This window comes from Carya illinoinensis, chromosome 4 (assembly GCF_018687715.1).
Source record: "Carya illinoinensis cultivar Pawnee chromosome 4, C.illinoinensisPawnee_v1, whole genome shotgun sequence".
Classification (NCBI taxonomy): domain Eukaryota; kingdom Viridiplantae; phylum Streptophyta; class Magnoliopsida; order Fagales; family Juglandaceae; genus Carya; species Carya illinoinensis.
In genome coordinates, this window is record NC_056755.1 from 1,378,675 (window position 1) to 1,399,002 (window position 20,328).

At 36.6% G+C, this 20,328-nt stretch overlaps 2 protein-coding genes and 1 pseudogene across 2 annotated transcripts; 1 reads left to right on the forward strand and 2 right to left on the reverse strand.

The window, feature by feature from the left end:
• The first annotated feature begins 627 nt into the window (after positions 1–627).
• Positions 628–4,931, forward strand: LOC122308007 (phosphate transporter PHO1 homolog 9-like). Its single transcript, XM_043121156.1, has 12 exons — positions 628–1,707; positions 1,816–1,864; positions 1,945–2,016; positions 2,101–2,230; positions 2,546–2,666; positions 2,775–3,033; positions 3,129–3,233; positions 3,332–3,376; positions 3,732–3,881; positions 3,967–4,245; positions 4,378–4,517; positions 4,650–4,931. Exons 1-12 carry the CDS (start codon positions 761–763, stop codon positions 4,747–4,749), a joined length of 2,397 nt encoding a protein of 798 aa, XP_042977090.1. The 5' UTR covers positions 628–760; the 3' UTR covers positions 4,750–4,931.
• Positions 4,932–6,937: 2,006 nt separating this feature from the next.
• LOC122308009 lies at positions 6,938–10,116 on the reverse strand (annotated as a pseudogene).
• A 1,974-nt stretch (positions 10,117–12,090) lies between these two features.
• On the reverse strand, positions 12,091–15,930 carry LOC122307662 (cystathionine gamma-synthase 1, chloroplastic-like). The gene is made up of 11 exons (XM_043120690.1): positions 15,360–15,930; positions 15,155–15,258; positions 14,827–14,900; positions 14,561–14,729; positions 14,251–14,310; positions 13,942–14,145; positions 13,719–13,805; positions 13,466–13,573; positions 13,185–13,280; positions 12,950–13,068; positions 12,091–12,433 (listed from the first exon to the last, which is right to left on the reverse strand). Exons 1-11 carry the CDS (start codon positions 15,844–15,846, stop codon positions 12,310–12,312), a joined length of 1,632 nt encoding a protein of 543 aa, XP_042976624.1. The 5' UTR covers positions 15,847–15,930; the 3' UTR covers positions 12,091–12,309.
• Positions 15,931–20,328: the final 4,398 nt, after the last annotated feature.

The window sequence follows — 20,328 nt, forward strand, 5'->3', positions numbered from 1 at the left end:
CTCTGATGGGCTGATGGGTTACCCAACTGACCTGGACCCCCTCATATTTAAGCCTGCGCTCTAGGCCTCAGGCCCAATAAAAAAATCCCCTTACGTAATACATTCATATTGAAGTCAAAAGTAGTCAATATTTGAAATGAAAAATTCATAGATTCTTCCGGCCATTGGATAGAATATTTTAGAAATATCAAGTTGGTGTCCGTACTGATCGGCCACATTATATATTGATACGAACATTTCCAAAGTCAGACGTACTAAAATTTGTAAAGACTGTTGCAATTAATGGAGAAGCCAATAATGTAGATTGCTTCAAAGTTGAAACAATAATATCAAATTTGGCCACTAAGCTGGAAACATGCATGCATACAAACAATTAAAATGAACTCGCTGTCGATGATTTCAAAATGAACTCGCTGTCGATGATTTCTTTTAAATTTTATATTTTTTTGTAGTGGTTAGCTACTAACAATAGAGATGAACAATGACAGATGAACAACCCTTCCGTACATACCTAATTTAATTCAGCGAAACCCATCATCAATTTGACTTTGTCTGTTTTGATCTTTTTCTTTTCTTCTCCTCAGCTTGTTAATTCCATGACAGTCCTCTCTCTCTCGGTTAATTAACTGATGCAAGTGGATAATATTCCTGCCAGGCTCAAAAGTAAAATACAATCATCTGCTACAATACAAACATAAGAAGCACGTACGTCAATCAATATATATATAGTTGTACATACTATATATATGCATGCGGCTTTATGTTTAGTAGTAGTATACACTTTAATCTGCAAAAGCCGATTTTTTTTTTTTTAAAGAAGATGAAGTTCGGAAAAGAATTTACGGCACAGATGGTGCAGGAATGGCGTGACGCGTATATGGACTACAACAGTCTGAAAAAGGTGTTGAAAGATATCGCGCGGATCAGACAAAGAAGCGTATCAACGCCAGTGGCCGCATCGACCTCAAAAATTTCTTTGAAAAGAAAGGTTTCCCTCTATAGAGCTTTTAGCGGGCTAACAAACCGGCACGGAAGCTCGCCGAAAAAGAATGAGGATGAAGTAATTCTTGTTCATGCAGTGGAGCAACAAGAGGGCGCAGATGGGCACTACCAAACCATGTTCCTCATGTCTTCCGACACCGGCGGAGAGTGCGAGATTGTTTTCTTCAGGAGGCTAGATGATGAGTTCAACAAGGTCGTAAACTTCTACAAAATGAAGGTGCAGGAAGTTATGGACGAGGCAAATGAATTGACTAAGCAGATGGATGCTTTGATTGCTCTTCGCATAAATGTGAATAAACCGATGGTAGAATTTCGTGGATCTGATTTGGAAAATCTTGCAAGCGATGAAAGAAAACCTGGACGGCATCATATGGATGTGATTCGAGAAGTTGAGATGAGAGCTGAAGGAAATTTGGAAGAGCAAAACCAAAACGAGATTGTCGAGAATTCTAGAGACAATTATGGGAAGGGCAAGGGACAAAAGGTTTCCATCCAAGGATCGAGGCCAACATCATTAGAAATATTGGATCATGTACAGATCAATGTCACTCCCAAAACTCCAGTATCTACTTTGAAAGGCATTCTCATGATCAGTACGAATTCCGCCACGCCCTTCGGCAAGAAAGAGCTGAGGAAAGCAGAGGAACGAATGACACAGGCTTTTACTGAATTCTATCGAAAGCTGCAAATTCTGAAAAGCTACAGGTAACACGGTGTTCTTCAATAATCATATGATTAAAAACAAAGTCATTTTCTTATCTACGATCTTTGCGGATGGAGTTTACCTGAACCTAGTTTTAATGAATTTAACAGCTTTTTGAATCTATTGGCATTTTCAAAGATCATGAAGAAGTATGACAAGGTCAAAAAGTTTCTGTTTCTATTTTCATCAATCAGATACTGCAAGGTTTTTATTCTGATAGACTGGCTTGACTACCACAGATCACTTCAAGAAATGCATCAAAGACTTACATGGCGATGGTGGACAAATCTTATATCGGTAGCTCGGATGAGGTTAGTTATTATAGATCAGCTTATGCTACTCTGAGCGGATTCTAAATGACAAGTTTCCTTCTTTTCCATCTCGTGCCTCCGCAGATTACTAGGCTTATGGAAAGGGTAGAGGCTACCTTCATTAAGCACTTTGCAAATGGAAATCATAGTGAAGGAATGAAGATTTTAAGGCCAAAAGCCAGAAGGGAGAGACACCGGATTACGTTTTCCTTGGGTGAGATGTTCTAGCAGAAGCAAATATTCTGCACACTTTTCAGAGTTTAAAAGAAGATGCCTGTTTAATGTTTTTTATTTTATTTTTTGATTGATTATAAATCAAGTGTCTCCTTTTATCGGAGTAGTTAATTACTTAATAACTTATCTGCTCCCTTCTACTTTTCAGTAATTGAGGCAAAGTTCCTTAGCTGTTCAATGGCCTCGGAACATTGTTTTCCAAACTAATTTTCAAATGAATTAGTAAGGATTAGCCATCATCTATGCTCATCATACATCAATCTACTTGCTCAACTTAAATGTTCTAAATCTTCAGGTTTCTTCTCTGGCTGCTCGCTTGCACTTGTAGTAGCCACCGTTGTGGTTATACATGCAAGAGATCTCCTGAAAAGCGAGGGGCGTACTCAGTATATGGATAACATGTTTCCTCTTTACAGGTAACAGTAGTTCCAGGTGTTGGGACAAACCATTTAATACCTATCTCCTAAAAACTTAGTGCATGCTCATATTATAAACTGTAATAATGTTTGTGCCCGTGCTTGCAGCTTGTTCGGATTCATTGTCCTGCATATGCTTACCTACTCTGCAAACATATACTTTTGGAGGCGTTACAGAGTCAATTATTCGTTTATTTTCGGCTTCAAGCAAGGAACAGAATTGGGCTACAGAGAAGTCTTTCTTCTCAGTTCAGTTCTTGCTGTACTTGCATTGGCTGGCGTAATTTCAAATTTAGATATGGAGATGGATGAAAGAACAAGAAGCTTCGAAGCCTTAACTGAACTAGTCCCTTTGGGACTACTTACTGTAAGCTTTACTGCTCAATCTCTTCAGAAAAAAGCATTTCACATAAACAAAATTCCCCAGATGGGTATGAACCATTGATTCTTTAAGTAAATCAGGTCGTGGTTCTCATACTATTCTGTCCCCTCAACATCATATACCGTTCAAGTCGCTTCATCCTAATCCAATCAGCGTTCCATTGTCTTTGTGCTCCTCTGTACAAGGTATGGTGGGAATAAGAATTTGTAACAGCCATATCAATCATTTACACCGACATGTGAACACGAGTTTAATTAATGTTTTTATCTTTTCTCCACCGTAGGTTACCCTCCAAGACTTTTTCTTGGCAGACCAGCTAACTAGCCAGGTTAGATATCATGCTTACGTTAGCATATTAATTATTGATACCAGTCAATTGTCATGCTTTTGCGTAACTTTCTAGTTTCTACAACTAGGAAAGCTAAGTCTTTACAACTATAAATGAAAATTATGAACTTAATGAGATATTTTATTTTTCATTTAAGAACTTCAACTTAATTATATTATAAATTTAGCCTAAAATTATAATGAGGGTGTGGATGACATGATTTCAAAGGAACAGATCGAACTTCACTCTTCAAAAATATACAATATTACCACCTAATCCTAGCAAAAAGAAGAATCTCGGAACTGTCTCTATTGCAAGCATCGATTAACCCTATGAGTCTATGGTATAATTTCAGGTGCAGGCTTTCAGAAGTTTTGAATTCTATGTTTGTTATTATGGTTGGGGTGACTTCAAAATGAGATCAAACAAGTGCCATGGAAGTCGTGTTTATAAAAGTTTTTATTTCATTGTAGCAATCGTTCCATACTGGATGCGTTTTCTGCAGGTATTTAGTTTCCGTTGATAAGTTGAATATACATGTTTTTACGCATGCGGCAACAGTTTTTGCTCACAACAGTCAATTGTTTTAGTGCCTTCGACGCTTGATAGAGGAGAAAGATGCAATGCAATGGTATAATGGACTGAAATACTTCTCAATAATTGTAGCAGTTTCCATGAGGACAACTTATGATTTGCAAATGGGGATGACTTGGAAGATAATGGCAGCCGTGAGTTCAGGTGTTGCAACCATCGTTGCTACATATTGGGACATTGTCATGGATTGGGGTCTTTTGAGAAGGGATTCCAAAAACCCATGGCTGAGAGATAAGCTTCTTATATCGAACAGAAGTGTTTACTTTGTAGCAATGGTAAGAATGTAGATACTGTTCATCGTCATTGCATTTTCACAGCTGCTCTGGGAGGAAGGGTCATAGCACTTCAGTCTTCTTCTTTGTTTATTGAAATTAAACTATGGCTAATTAACGTCAGTTTAATTGCAGGCATTGAATGTTGTGCTGAGACTTGCTTGGATGCAGTCAGTATTAGGGTTTAGGGAAGCACCTTTCCTGCATAGACAAGCGTTAATATCAATAGTTGCCTGCTTGGAGATCATTCGACGTGGAATTTGGAATTTCTTCAGGTATGCTATAATACTCATTCATTTGGAAGCCAACCCCCATGTATCAATTCGTGATCAAATATAATTAATTAAGGCCTCAAGAGTCAAAACTCCCCTCATACGCTAATAATGATTTGATGTTCAACTGATCAGATTGGAGAATGAACACCTAAACAATGTTGGGAAGTATCGGGCATTCAAGTCAGTGCCCCTACCTTTTAACTATGACAACGATGAAGACAGGGAAATATAGGCATGTACTGCTTGGAAGAGAACAAAAAATTAGCGGTTGAATGATGGCTATCACCATTCATATACAGTTATTTGTTTTTTTTTTTTTTAGTTGAAATGTCTGCTTTTTACTGAAGGTATAGACAAGGACATAAGGTATTTATTTGATCTTGGTTTTGCTTATTGTTTTTAATTTTATCTGTATTATCTATAGTTTGAGTGAAATTGAAATGTGTACACAGAGAGAGAGAGAGAGAGAGAGAACAAAAAATGAAGAGCCAATTGAAACTATTTGAAAAGGAATTCAAGTGGAAATTGAAAATGCATGCTTTACCACCACCTAAGTGTTAGGGACCCCGGTCTTGTCCCTAACACTAAGGACCACGAGCTCGCCTCGTGATGTTGGTGACTGAGTGATCTTATCAACTTGCTTGATCTTTAACAAAGGATAATGTTTGGGTGGATGAATGATAGCGGATATGGTGGAATTGGATAGGCTAAGTGTTGATTCGGTGTGTTTAATGCAAGGTGGAATAACTTGATAGTTGCCCTTGATGTTGGGGCCACTTGGATGATGCTTAGGGTGGGTATGGTAAAGTGTAGCTAGGATTTTGGATAGTGGCTAAGGGGGATTACGAAATTGGGAAGTGATGGATTATGGTTGGAATGTAAAATAGATTGTTCCTTGACTTTAGGAATTGGCTAAGGTAAGATAAGGAAAGTAGGATTTAGATAAGATAAAAGGATGAAAATCTTTGGTAGGATTTGAAAAGATGGAGATGATTGAAGGAGAATTCCTAAATTGTAGGAATCTATCAAAGAAAGAAAGGGTTTCGGTTTTGGCAAGTGGAGAGGGTTTTTCTTGACTTGAGAAATTCTAGAAATGGAGTGATTTTAGGGCTCGGGTGGTTTGAGGGATTGAGTGATTTGAGTGGATGGAGGATAGGGTTTTGGGAGGATTCCTAAGTGGTAGGAATCCTTGATGATTTGGTGGGGCTAATTTGGTAAGTCAAAGTGGACTTGAGAGATTTAATGGATGAGAGATTTAAGGAATTGAAGATGATTGAAAATTCCTTAAATTAAGAGATGAGTGATTTAAGGGATTGGAGAAGATTATCAATTCCTTAAATTAAGGGATTGAAATTGGAGGAAGTCAAAGCTCTTATAAGGAATGAGTTTCCTTATGGAGCATTGGGGGTGGACTAGGGCAAACACTATAGTGGGGCACTATGTGCTTGGATGGATCAAATGAGGCAAATGAAGAATGAACACTAAGAACAAAATGATGAACACTAAAGAACAAAATGGTGAACACTCAAGAACAAAATAAAATGCTTAAGAACTTGAATGAACAAAAGGTAACAAATCAACTAATGATTCACGGATTGCACAATAGTTAAAATAAACCTCATGAATTGGTAATTTGATAAAAACAAGGATAACAACAACTTGGATTCACGAATTGCACCAAGTTGCAAGAACAAGATAAATAAATCACACATATTCACGAATTGTAAGGTGTGATCACCTCTTTGCGATTCACGAATTGCACCCAAAAAGCTCAAGTGCCTACACCGACTGTTGATCTCCTAAACAAAATAATCCTTCTCTAGAGAATTTGCCAAAAGATGTAAATGCAAAGATTAAGGATCCTATTTATAAGAATTACAACTTGGAGACTTCCAATAGGTTCTTTGGAAAATAAATAATTAAATTAAAATAAACAATAAGCAATAACATAGTTAGCATGGACCAAATTGACCTATGATATGCATGAGCCCATGGGCGGGCTAGGTTGACCCTTGTTTTCATGGGTCCTATCACTAAGATAGAGAGAGGAGATTTGTATGGGACCTGTTCTGCTTTCCTGCGCAGGCCAGGGCGTTTTAAGTTCATGATGGACCCCACAAGAACAGTGGTGCAACGATAAACAGACTGTAAATTTTAGAGCCTTGGAGAACCCGCACCAATTGCACCATGTCCAACATCATAGAGAATGGATATCAAAGTTTACCAACAACATTACTTTTGTGCTTGAACTGTGGGGTGCCTCCAGCAGTTCCCAAGCAACTGTTACGTTACCCTGGAAGTAGTAATCGCTTTTCCAACCAAAAAGTTGGAAGACAAATTCATCAACCAGCAGATTTTTTTTTTTTTTTTTTCTTATAAGAACCAGCAGAAAAATTACCAGTGTTATTCTACAAATCCATGCACAGAAATCAAATCTTCCAATTAAAATATTCAACTTAATGCCACGCAAGTTTACTCGGCACATAAGGTTGTGGAACTGATTCTACCCAGAGCCATGGAGACCAGTTTTTCAGTTCCAGTTTGTATCAAGCACTAGAAGCTAAAAAAAGTGCACTACAGCAACCACAGAGACGATCTGTGTCACACAGAATGTGAATCCTCATGATCACCATCTTTCCCCGTATGCAAGGAGGCTGAAGAGTTTGAAGCAGAGGTTTCAGCAGTTACAGCACCATTACTCTCATCCTCCCGGTTTCTATAAAGGGATGAGAATGACATTGGATTTCTGGTGGAGCTTGCTTTTTGAAGGCCTCGTATTGCTTTCATTGCCGCAATAGTGCTACGGTATAGATCCACAGTTTCCTCTGCAAGAGTTGATGGTGTCTTTGGTGAGATATTTGCTGCATTAGATGGTGGTGGGCTTGACAGTTCTTTGTACAAGGATTCGATTCAATAACTTCTGCTACCAATGGGAAAAGGAGTTCAAGATTCTCATCACACTCGAGAACTAATCTTGTGAGAGGTTCTGTTGTAAAAAAAGGTTGATCAAGGGCAAGTTGGGTAAATGGTAGACACAACAGTCCCCCAGTTCGCTTGTCATACTTCTTCAAGATCTTAACTAACCCTGATGAAGAAAAAGAATGTAAATGGTGATAAGCTCCACTTCACAAATTCAAATTGGACACTCAGGAAACCAAACAAAAAAATGGTTATGACGTATTTGTTGTATATTTAGAATTTACAAGGCTACTATATTTTTTCAGTAGCATCCATGAATAATGACAAAGCTCATATCAACCCCAGTTATATTTAGAAGAGAGAATAAATTAGAGAATGTTATACCTGCAAAATTTAAGGAGCTATAATTTTTTAGAAGCACCATTTCCCCATGAATGGTGACGAAGTCCTTCCGAATCTCCATCATTTCTTCACTAAATTCGCTCTCTGATGTAAAAACTCCACCTTTGCTGCTCTTCTGCTTAACTTGCTCTATTCTTTCCTTCTGCTCCTGTTAAAAAATTGCAAATACACTACCTGTAAAGAATAAAAATGCAAATACACATCGATGAGAAGTAAGGCTAAATATTTGGTTGGTTCCTCGCCATTCTAAACATGAAATAGCAATATGAATAAACCCAGAAGATTCTCCAATGACTAGCCATTGACTCCCATCAAATAGACTTCAAAAAGAAAACAAGCATCACATGACTTCAAGAATATTTTATTCAACAGGAAGAAAGGAGGGGAAAACATCAACTTCACAACTCATTAAAAGAACTGTATTTACTCATCTTATATCTAACAAACTACGTTGTAGACTAAAATATTTGGTACTGCCTGATACTAGGACTCATGATATTAACAATTTATCACAACATGAGAAATTCAACTTATAGAACAGAGAACTTGCAAAAATACAAAGTAAAAAGGTAGAACCATTGCCATATTGCTATCACAGCCATCATAGCCCGGTCTGCACCTCAAACATTGATGAGTAAAAGAATCAATTATACGTCACTCTATATGTGCAGTGATGATGAGGAGTCGTGCATGCCATTTGGAGTCGGGTAAAATATGTGCATGAGAGAAGCCACAGCCAAGAGTCTTCCAAACTCAGAAATATAATATATGGACTCATGTTGAAGATCTTGTCGAGCCCCAATTATTCAAGCCAAAACAAATGCAACTATTAGATTTTATGTTCCCAAGGAAGACGGTTGTGGAACTGTATGGTTAGTGCTTTTCATTAGATCTGGAATAAATGAAATGTTCAGATATCAATAATACCACCAAAGCATCACTGAAAAACAAAATGTCCTTCATAGCTTCTTGTTGGAACTTCATTCTAGAAAATCTTCATGGCATGTATTGGCCTCCCATTACCTTTTCGCATATGGGCCTACATGCAACCCCAAAATTCATATTTGATACCCATCTCCTATGAAATAATGATACGCCAATTTGATGAACGATCTGAACCAGGGCAATTTGGCAGATAGGCTGTTGGTGAAAATTAAATTACACAAAAGGTTTCCAAACTAAAAGACCACTGCTGCTATAATATGCCTTACTTTACAATTCGTCTCATGTAAATTAACTTTGATTTGGTATGTTTTCAATAAATCAAACAACAGTCAGCTCCCTACTTCATTCAAATCGTTCTAATCCTACATATAAGCCTCTCTAACCTTCCTCCTCTTACAACTAACCAAGATGGGGCTGGTTTGGTTAACAAAAATCAAACTATCTCATCTCATCCCATCTCATATAATCATTACAACTTTTGCAAATTTCCTTATAAAATATAACAAATAATTCAATTTTTTCAAATCTCAAAACAAAATTACTATTAAAAAAGTATATTATAATAATATTTTGTTAAATATTCATTCTCATCTCATCTCATTCAATGTCACCTTCTAATACTTTTACTTCCATTTATATTCAGTACAATCAATTTCTGTCCAGCTTATTCTAAAACCTTTTGGACCCTTCCTTTTTTCCAAGCAATACAATTGAATTTTTCGCTTTCCAACGCAAAGCGTTGTTAATAAAGATATGGTACAAAGACTTGCAAAACAAATTACACAACCGGAATCACCCTTTAAACTATAAGGCATATCCATGCACATAGACCATAGCTACAAATATTGGGACGCGCGCATGAAACTGATTACGAAAGAAAAAAGTCAAAACCAAGAACCTGAAAGCGAATGATGAACTCTTTCTCTTTATCAACGTAGAAATCGTTGAACTTGTCGAGCTCTTCATTGAGAATAAGAATGAACCATTCTTGGAGGTCCGCCAAGGTGGGTTCTTAATCAAGACCATCAGTACTGCTAGTATTATTAAGATGGTTCGGATGAAGATCGGAATCTGGGGTGGCGGGATTTGGAAAGTGGTGCTTGAGGAGCTTCTTGAGGGGCTTGTAGCAGAGGAACTTGTCCCTCCACACCGGGATGGTCTCCTCCAGGTGGGTCTTGAACTCCTTTCCGAATTTCATTTCAGATTTGCTATTCTCTGGGATTGATTTCTGACGGAGCAGAAAGATATTGTATTTGTTGACTTTGCTTTTATCTGCTGGTGCTAATACTTCTGTTTGGAATCTTTTGTTTTTATTTTTATTTTTCCAGGTGAACCAAACAATCAGATAGAAAAATGATAAAAGCCTCCACTTTTCACACAACACTATACATAATAATATTTAAAAAGAAAAAAAAAATCATAAAATTCCTGATAAAACTAATATCACGTACTTCACAAAAATACTTTATAAAACCCAAGTTCAGATAGAGGGATCATCTATACTTAGCACCAGCAGTATAATGTTAGATGAGAATTTTGAATTTAACATAAAAATTTTAAAAGACCAAACCGAATGTTAAAATTCTTAGATTGAAAAAATATATATTTATAAAGGGAGTAGAATTTTCTATTTATAGTTTTAAAAGATAAAAAAAAAAACTTTCGTAAAATTCCTTATAAAACTAATTTCACTTTGCAAAAATACTTCATAAAACCCAAGTTCGGGAAGAGGGACCATCTATCCTCATGAGATCGGATAAAAACTTCAAATTCTTAGATTGAAAAAAATATATATATTTATAAGGGAAGTAGAATTTTTCTATTTATAATCTCTACCACATTTATTAAACATTTTTAAACGGAATGAAAATTGTGGAAATAAATATTTAAACTTTTTTTTATGTCTCTTATTTAGAGTCATTAAATTTAAATATAAAAATATAAAAGAATATTTTTCACCCTAACTAAGCAAATCATTTGTATGATTAATTATTGAATAATGGACTCTAATATAAAATCAGGAGTTCAGGGAGAGTCTCATATTTTTCATAATTGGAATGAGTTATCACGAATGGTAAGGGGTGTTTCGGCAATAGATAAGAGCCGGTATCCCTTATTTACGTTATAAATGAAGTCATTTTCAGTTTTGTAATAAGACTTTGTGCAAATGTGTAATAGTTGAAGTTTGTAACCACGATTTTACTCCCCACAAGTGATATTTTAATAAATATCTTTCATTAAAAAGATAGATTTTCTATCAAGAAGAAATATAATGAACTGAAGTCGGTGTGAGGTCTCTGAATGCAAGATTTTCAAAGAGAGAGGTAACTCGCACAATACAACAATCCTATTATATAGGGGTGAAAACTGACCCCTTTGGCGCAGTTTTTGGGTAGAACCGCCGCCAACCGATGAGAGGGAAAACGGTGGACGGATCAACCGTAACCGGTCAACGGGGAGGAGAACAACCGACCATATCGATTCCGGCGGTTCTCTGACGATTTACGGTCGATTCTCGATTCCCCTCCGGCGGTGTCGTTCTTCTGAGAGAGTAGAGAGAGAGTTGCAGAGGAGGGAGAGAGAGAGAGAGAGAGAGAGAGAGAGAGAGAGAGAGAGAGAGAGAGAGAGAGAGAGAGAGAGAGAGAGAGAGAGGGGGTTAGAAACGCAGAAACGGAAAGGAGAAAGGAAGAAGACGATATGTAATATCTAAACGGCGCCGTTTGGTTTAATACCAGATGACGCCAATCTAATTTGTTTTCTCACCTTATAGACAAAACGACACCGTTTGGTTTAATAACAAACGACGTCGTTTAATCTATGTAAAACATAAACGTAAAAGTAAAACGACGCCATTCTACTTAAACTTAAGTGGAACATCGTCGTTTCATATTGATAAAATTAAAAAATATATTAAAAAAAATATTATTATATCAGCCGATTCAGCGGTTTGAGCCGGCCTCAAACCGCGACCAAACCGACAATAGGCGGTTTTGTTAAAATGTTGCCACCCGCCGATTGGTTCCTTGGCGGTCATGGCCGATTTCAACCCCCAGCAGCCAGTTTGAGTCGGCCGGTTTCCCGATTTCTTGTACAACCCTACTATTATATTTCACCATACCATGTAATTTAAACATAATTTTAATTAACATTACATACCATATTAGGAAGATAGTTGCACGTGTTTGTCGTAGGAATTACTCACTCACATATCCTTTAGGTGTTAAGAGAGTGGGTTTTATTTCGAAACGTTTTCTTTCTCCCATATAACTTGTCTTTTCCATCACGCAAAACCGGTAAGGTTACAATGACAGACGAATTTTAAGTCATTTATTTGATCATTTTAACGATCAACATTCAGAGTACTTGAGTAGAACGGAACAATTGATTATCAAAATCTATTGAGGCGCCCAAAAAAGTATAACCCGGAAAAATAATAGAAAAGAAAAAGGCCCGGTTCGGTTAAAATAGAAGGACACAAAAGGTTCGCGCTCCACAAGATCCGGGATCTTGACTGCAGATGTTCAGCCTAAATGGTTTCCAGGGCCTGAAGTACATCAGCCTTCAAATCTTCAAAGTCTTCGACTCCGAAGCTAAATCGAACCAGGTTATCCTTAATCCCATACTTGAGCCTTTCTGACTGAGGTAAATCCCTGTTTCAAAAAACGATTGGAAAACATCATTATCACATCTGGCAAATCAAACATCAAGTGTTGGATTCTCATTTGGAGGTGCAATCGCATAGTTAGGCAACTTAATATAGTATTTTCATACTAGATTTTCCATAAAGGCCAATTCACTTGGGTATCTCAACATCCTAAAAAGCGGAAATATTCCCTGACAATTTCAAAACCCTGAGATCCTAGAAGGCAAAGATTATAACTGTTCAATAGGTGAGGCTCCAACAGGGGTCCTTGTAAAGTCCCGTATGGACGAACAGTTTGGTTGGCATTCCAAGAAATGTAGGCACCAGTGAACCCACCCTAAATCTCGCACTATCATCTGGGGACCTTATGTTGGAAGATACATCTTTGGATTTTCCCTTTGTAGTGGTGTTGGTTAGGTTGCGAAGATATATATTCACAAGTGCACACAGCAGAACCATTGCAATCAAAATGACAAAAACTGTAAATCTAGGAAACAATATGAAGCAGAACTTGAGGGAATACCAGTAAGACATAATTGCTGGCTGATCCACAATGCTTTCACAGCCACCAAAGGATGGGGCAATGTATGGGATTCTTAGTGAATCAACAAATTTTATGGTGGTTTGTAGGTCTCCGTCAACCTGCATTACGGGCAAAAAATTTTTATGCTAAAATGTGGTATGCCATAAAAGGAAGTACACAAATTAGAAAATATATCCCCAGTGGTCAGCACATTAAAGTGGTGAGAAATAATCACCTCAAAACTGACCACACCACCAAAACCAGTCATCTGACGCTTGGCAAGGTCATATTCAGGATGACTTTCCAAGCCCGGATAATACACACACTTCACCTGCCAAAGATAAGATGTGATGATATCAGTGATTATATCAAACAGAAAGGCAAGCAGGAAAAAATGGCAGTGCAACAATAGTGCCAAGGTGTTTGTTTCTAAATGCTACACAAGCTAGCGGCAGCAGAATGGTTGTGAATTCATTTGCACTATTCTACACTTGTATATATCAATGGAATTGGCACCTTAGGATGTGCCTCTAAAATTTTGGCCATCCTCAACGCTGTTGAATTCTGCTGCTTTACACGAAGATGCAGTGTCTTCATACCTCGGATGATAAGGTACGCAGCATTCTGTTCAGGAAAAGTAATACAAATCATCGTGATGGAGCTGAAGTTTCACTAGATTTGCAATAGATAACAACGTTTCCTTGAAAATAATTTGCAGTGCATAACAATAAAAGTCAATATCTTGTGACAGACTACAAAAGAGACTTACTGGGTTTAGAGCACCACCCAAAACATGATGCAAATTACGGATTTCTGAGACCAACTTCATGGAACCACTAATGCAACCACCAAGGACCTGTAGTAAGAAAAATTCTTGTGCTTAACTTCATATTTATAGACAGCCCAATTATTTATATTGTTTTAACTAAATAAGCTGCCGGTATACTTTAAAAAAAAAAAAAAAACTAAGTTGCCAGTATAAGCCAACTTACATCATTGTGGCCCCCAAGGTATTTTGTAGCAGAATGCAGAACAAGATCAGCCCCAAGGGCAAGGGCCTTCTGGTTGAGAGGTGTTGCAAAGGTGCCATCTATGCAGACTAATGCTCCTTTCCGGTGGCAAAGTTCTGAAACATGCTTGATGTCAACACATCTGAGGAATGGATTGGTAGGAGACTCTGTGAAGAAAAGAGAAACCTGCATAGAAGTGTGATTCCACCCAACTTAGGATTGCCCATAAACAAAGTAAGTAGTCAATAGAGCACTTAACGATAAAAGTTAACCACTATGTTCATGACTGACATTGTTCTCATTCAGCGCAGATTCCAAGGCTCCTACATCTGCTGGGTCAATAACAGTTGCCTGCATAAGTGATAATCATAATCAAGAACAATCCCACTTAATAAAACTTTAAAAGTAGCACCAAAATACGCCATTTCTCTCGATATATCAAACTCTTTGGGACACACCAGCTCTTCCAATCCAAGAAGGGCACAAAAAAATCAGGTACGTGTCATTGAAAAATGTCAATAGACCTGGATCGTGTTTAGCAACCTAAATACACATTACCAACAGCATGCAGATAATCAACCAAAAGAAGCAGAACCTATACCTTGATTCCCATTCTCGGAAGAATAGTCTCGATGAATATCCTAGTCTTCCTATAACAATCAGTTGTCGTCACAAGATGCCCACCAGCTGGAACCAATGCCATCAACAAGACTGTGCTAGCACACATTCCAGATGCCATTATCAGGGTTGATTCAGCCCCCTCAAGTGCACTGAATACAGGGACAAATACAAACACAGCCTCATTAAATGTTTAATCAATTAGGTGTAGATCATAAAGAAAACCAGTGCCAGGCAACAAATGCATGCCTTATCTTTTCCTCTGCAACCACTGTTGTTGGATTTCCATAACGCCCATACTCAAAACTTGCCCGGCGTTTCTCCTATCCCATTAGAACATACGTACATCAATAAAATTCCATAAATAAAAATAAAAAATGCTTTCTATTTTAATTCGATTCTCCCATCAAGAACCTTTGCAATTAACTATTGACGAATATAGAATTAACCAAATCAGCTCCTTTTTTACAAGCTTATATATCAACTACATAATATATGTACGTATATCTATGTTTGCTAATTATGTAAATGCGGTAGAGTGAATGTTAAATATGACTTTAAAAAAGCGTTTGCATACCTTGAAATCAATGAGCTGAGCAGTATTGTCAAAGAAGTAGGCAGAAGTATTAACCACTGGTGTGGTAATTGCATCGGTCATTATACCGCGTCCAGATCTCTCGCCTACACAACCCACGAAAATGCTTTTCAAAACATAAAACAAAAGCACCAAACTCGGAACCGTAATAATATAAAAAGTGGAGAACACAAGAAAGTATCGTCACCAGCATGAATAGCGAGGCTCCCGTCGTAGCTAAAAACCGAGGGCTTGGATTTGGGCAAACCCTCAACGCCAACGCTACGATCCACTTCCTTCTCCACCAACGTCACGCCATCCTCGGCTGCAGGATCGACCAGCGACGCGATCGGCTCGGTGGAGGCTGGAGTGGCGGATGCTGCGGCCGCAGCCGCAGCCGCAGCCGCTGAGGCTGAAGCGGGGTTGTTGGACCACGAGGCCGCGACGATCTGGGCGACGCCGATGTTACTGCAGTTCCGGCGGGCCTTGGTGCTAAGCTGGCGTACGAAGTTTGGAGGGAATCGAAAGATCAGGGAGGAGAGGCCGCCGTGGAACGATACCGTTCCGCGCGACGAGTAGAGCCTGCCGTGGCTCGGCTTCTTATCCCCTCGTCCGATATTCGGCGCGCCGGAGAAGTCGGGTTCCGAGCGACACTCGAATGAGGGAAAAACCCTAGGACACGTGGACACGGCCATTCAGCTACGACAACGGCACGTTATTGCCTTGGACTCTCCGGAGACCTTTGGACGTTGCTTCTCTTTCTTACAGAGGAATGCGAAAGGTCTTAATACATTATACGGGGTCGTTGTTTGTCGTGTTCTTATTTTTAACCAAGGTTAGGTTTCCAGCCACGCTAACCTGAGTTAGTGAGCCGACGTACGTGAACAGAGATTTTATAAAAGCGGTGCTACTCTGCCGCTTTGCACCGCTAATTTTGACCGAATGTATAATTTTTTTTTTATCATTTTTTTATAATTTTTTTAATATATTCAAATATTTTTAAAAAATTAAAAAAAAAACACATCAAAATATTTAAAATTATTTTTTTAATCATTAAATAAAAAATAAAATAAAATAAAATAACTCTTGTAACCAATCACTATAAAGGAATATGGAGCGCAAGCATATTAATGTTTTTCTTTTATTTTTGCGAAATACTATTCCCATTTCCTACAGAAGATTTATACCGAAATTGTTTATCAAAAATTTTTTTTATTTTTTTATTTAGTGATTAAATAAGTATTTTTAAATGAATATTTTTTTTAAATGTTTAAATAGTTAAAAAAATTGGTGAAAGAAAAAGTAAAAAAAAAAAAAATTTACGCTTATAAAGGATTTCGGTGAAAATCCTGTGTACGTGCAGGCTCCTTTATTTTTTTTCTTTTTAACAAAAAAAATAATTTACAATTTATCTATGAATATTAAATTGGGTTGGTTTGTAATTAAAATTTATAATCAGCATTAGAAAAGAAAAATGTAAAGTTGGTGGTGCTGAAAGTGAGGTGAAGAGTCCGAATCGAATATCCCCACTTTGGCATTGATTCTGAACGTTTGGTTGGTGGTGGTACAGTGTCTGCCATGTTTGGTTCAAAATAATAGTGTTGATGATGATATCCCGGCTAGAGCTGTAAAGTACGGAGTAAGATCAGGATTCCATCGTTCCCAAATCCACAACAAAGACAAAAGAAGGAAAAAAGGTTACCTAGCCAAACATGCCCTAAATAGTAGCACGCCAATAAGATGCATGTGAACAGTAATATGGCGGCATCATTTTATCAAAAGCCGCCTTTATGTTAACCGTGTTAGAGTAAAATTTGGATTTGCCTATTCCAAAGTTTTTTTTTTTTTTTCTAATCAAGCAGATATATTATATAGATATAAAAGATCTGAAATATTACAAACCATTTGGGGGATCTTTCCCACTATCTAAAAGTAAGATACTTGGAGGTATGATGTGACGCCCCAAAATTTCGTTTAGGATCGGACGGACATTTGAAGCGTCGAGACATGCAACACAAGATTACCTGTCCCCGTTCATGACATATAAAATACAATGTTCCTAACATGCATCTAACATTATGCAATACTCGCAGCGGATAATTTTTTTCTTTAGCAATACTATGCACCAAATTGAAAATATCTCAAATGCTTAAAACATACTTCATACATAAAGACACATTGAATAGATCACAACACTAGTCCAAAATGGTTATGATCCAAAAAATACTAAAGATGCAACTCCATTGTACAAGTAGTAATTTACATTAACTACTATATTAACATTGACGTCACACAATCGCTTAGTCAACTGTGTCTAGTTGATCAGCTCCTGATTCTCCTTCAGGTCTTGTAACAAGATCTACCATTCGGGGGGAATGGTAGTTGGGACTACCAAAGTGAGATTTGATTACAATCTCAGTAAGTTAACAAAAAACTTCCACACAAGCTAATGATGCATGCATGACAGTAAAAGTATAAATGTATAATCAAATTCATAAGTAATTAAAGCATAACTTAGCGTACAACATAGCATAATTGACATAACTTAAATTGAAACATGAACTGAACTTGACTTGACATGAACTTGATCTGAAACTTGACTTAACATGAAAAATACATACTCCACAGTTGTTGTGGCCCCATGTATTCTACGTGTAAATACATACTCCACAGTTGTTGTGGCTCCATGTATTCTACACAAACTTGACTTAACATGAAAAATACATACTCCACAGTTGTTGTAGCCCCATGTATTCTACATGTAAATACATACTCCACAGTTGTTGTGGCCCTATGTATTCTACACAAACTTGACTTAACATGAAAAATACATACTCCACAGTTGTTGTGGCCCCATATATTCTACGTGTAAATACATACTCCACAGTTGTTGTGGCCCCATGTATTCTACGTGACACAATTGCTGTGTATCACGTAGTGTATGCGTCACAATTGCTGTGACCCCATACATAAGTAATCAAGATGAAACGTGACTGGAATACAAAATGACTGAAGCCCTGACGTAACATAACGTGACTTGAATATAACTTGAAATACATGACCAACTTGAGATAGAAATATTTCGTAACATTACATAACATATAATAGACAACATATTTAACATGACATATTTGCAACAGTGAATATTACATGACTTGACATACATGTAATAGATGGCATACTTAGCATGACGTACTTGTAAGGTACAGTAATACATGACAGAATATATTATGTAACAGATAAAAATTGACGACAGAATAAATTCTGTATAATAGACAATTACGTGATAACTTGGCATGGCATGACATATATGATAACATACATACATACACTGTAGTTCCTTTACTTAGCACACATACACAGTAGACTGCTAGTAAGTTAAAAGCTAACTTACCTCGATCTCCGCGTTTCTTATAAAACTTCAAGTGCGACCACGAGGAACTGTAATTAGTGATTCTAAAAGTTAGAACTAAATCACTAAATATTTAAAATATAGAAAATACTAACTTCAAGAGTAAAATTTTCATTTTACTCTCTACATGTGGGAAAATGACCGTTTTACCCATAACTTAAGGATTTTGCATACTAATTCCAAAAGTTTCTACAATTTACATTCCTCATATAAATTTTGTCCTAAACTTAAATATCAACTCAGAAAAATTTAAAACAAAACACAACTATGAAGAACACGCTATGGTCGAAACATCCATAGGCCATTTCCCTTGATTTTTGTTGCAATTCCTTCCAACTTCAAAACTCATGCTTAAACTAAAATTTTGCAACAAACATCTTCCAATCCTAAATTCAAAACCATACTTAAAACATCCATTTAGAAAAAACTAATAATCAATACCAAACTTTTTTGTAAAAAGATCCAAGCACTTGAATCACAAGTTTTGACCTTAAATCAAAACATCTTCAAGAATTTCAAAAATCAAATCTTACTTCTAACATATTCATAATATCATCCTAACATCAACCATGCTTTAAATCATCAAACTAAAGTCACCAAAATCACAAAATAACATTTGGAGTTTTTTTGATTTTACACTTAGTCCAAAAACAGAAACTTTTTCCTCAACTAGTTTTGATAAATCTCTTGATCTATGACTTATAAATATATGATTTTCAAACCAAACCATTACATGGTTTAAAAAGATGTGCTAAAACATATATAAGCTTCTAATTCAAGATCACATGGTTAGAAATTAACCAAAACATAAATTTAGCCAAGAATATCCACACTTTGGCTTATCTGAATATCTCTTTGCATAAAACTTCATATCTTTGAAACTAACATCAAATATCTTCAAAATAATAATATAACATGTATATAAGATGTTTAGGATCCTCCAATAAAATTATCAAAGTCATTAGAATAGGTTTAGACCACCAAAGAGTTAAACTTTCTCAAAACAGAAACTGTTTTTTCTCTTCCAGTTTCTAAATTTCTAAATCTAAGAAAATCTTTCATCAAAACCTTTAATCATGCAAAAATCCTTAATCAATAGTCATATATACATGTTAAAAATACTCCATAAAAATTTTGGACCAATATCTATCCATTAGCTTGGTCAAAAACTCCAAACTATAACATATTCTCCAGTTTACCTCCCAGAATGACATTTTTATAGTTTATACAATATTGGACTGACCAAATGATTTTCAAATGGGGCAAATAAGATATCCATGTAAACTAGACTCAAAAAGGAACAACTTATATGAAGGAGACTTTATGATAAAACACTTACAACAGCTTCGAAATTGGCGTGCAAAATACCTCCTAAAAGCTGTCCGAGAGAAAGTGTTTGATATTCTTTCAATGGAAAGTGTAAATGAAGATAATTTCGTAGGGAGAGGTGGCTGGAGATACTTATAGATGAGATATGGAAGAGATGAGGCTAGAGTTGAGTGTAGTTTTCTCCTACCCAAAATATCTATAAAAGATTATCTTATAATATTCTATCCAATAGTATCTACAAAAAATCAACTTAAGATATTTTTATCTAATAATATTTATAAAAATCAACTCAAAATATTTTTACCCAATAATATTCATGAAAATTACCTCAAGATATTTCTTTTTATCCAATAATATCTATAGTTTTGAACAGACGTTTTGTCCGAAAATATGAAAAAATGTTATTGCGCCATAAGACTTTAAATAGCCCTCCGAG

Excerpts from the sequence above, each read along its gene's own strand:
- LOC122307662 (XM_043120690.1), bottom strand. The coding sequence starts at position 15,846 with ATGGCCGTGTCCACGTGTCCTAGGGTTTTTCCCTCATTCGAGTGTCGC. Across the intron at positions 14,146-14,250 it reads CTGCGCTGAATGAGAACAAT|GTTTCTCTTTTCTTCACAGA; the intron begins GTCAGTCATGAA and ends ACTTCTATGCAG. Across the intron at positions 13,281-13,465 it reads TTTTAGAGGCACATCCTAAG|GTGAAGTGTGTGTATTATCC; the intron begins GTGCCAATTCCA and ends TATCTTTGGCAG.
- LOC122308007 (XM_043121156.1), top strand. The coding sequence starts at position 761 with ATGTTTAGTAGTAGTATACACTTTAATCTGCAAAAGCCGATTTTTTTT. Across the intron at positions 3,882-3,966 it reads ACTGGATGCGTTTTCTGCAG|TGCCTTCGACGCTTGATAGA; the intron begins GTATTTAGTTTC and ends CAATTGTTTTAG. Across the intron at positions 4,246-4,377 it reads GTGTTTACTTTGTAGCAATG|GCATTGAATGTTGTGCTGAG; the intron begins GTAAGAATGTAG and ends GTTTAATTGCAG.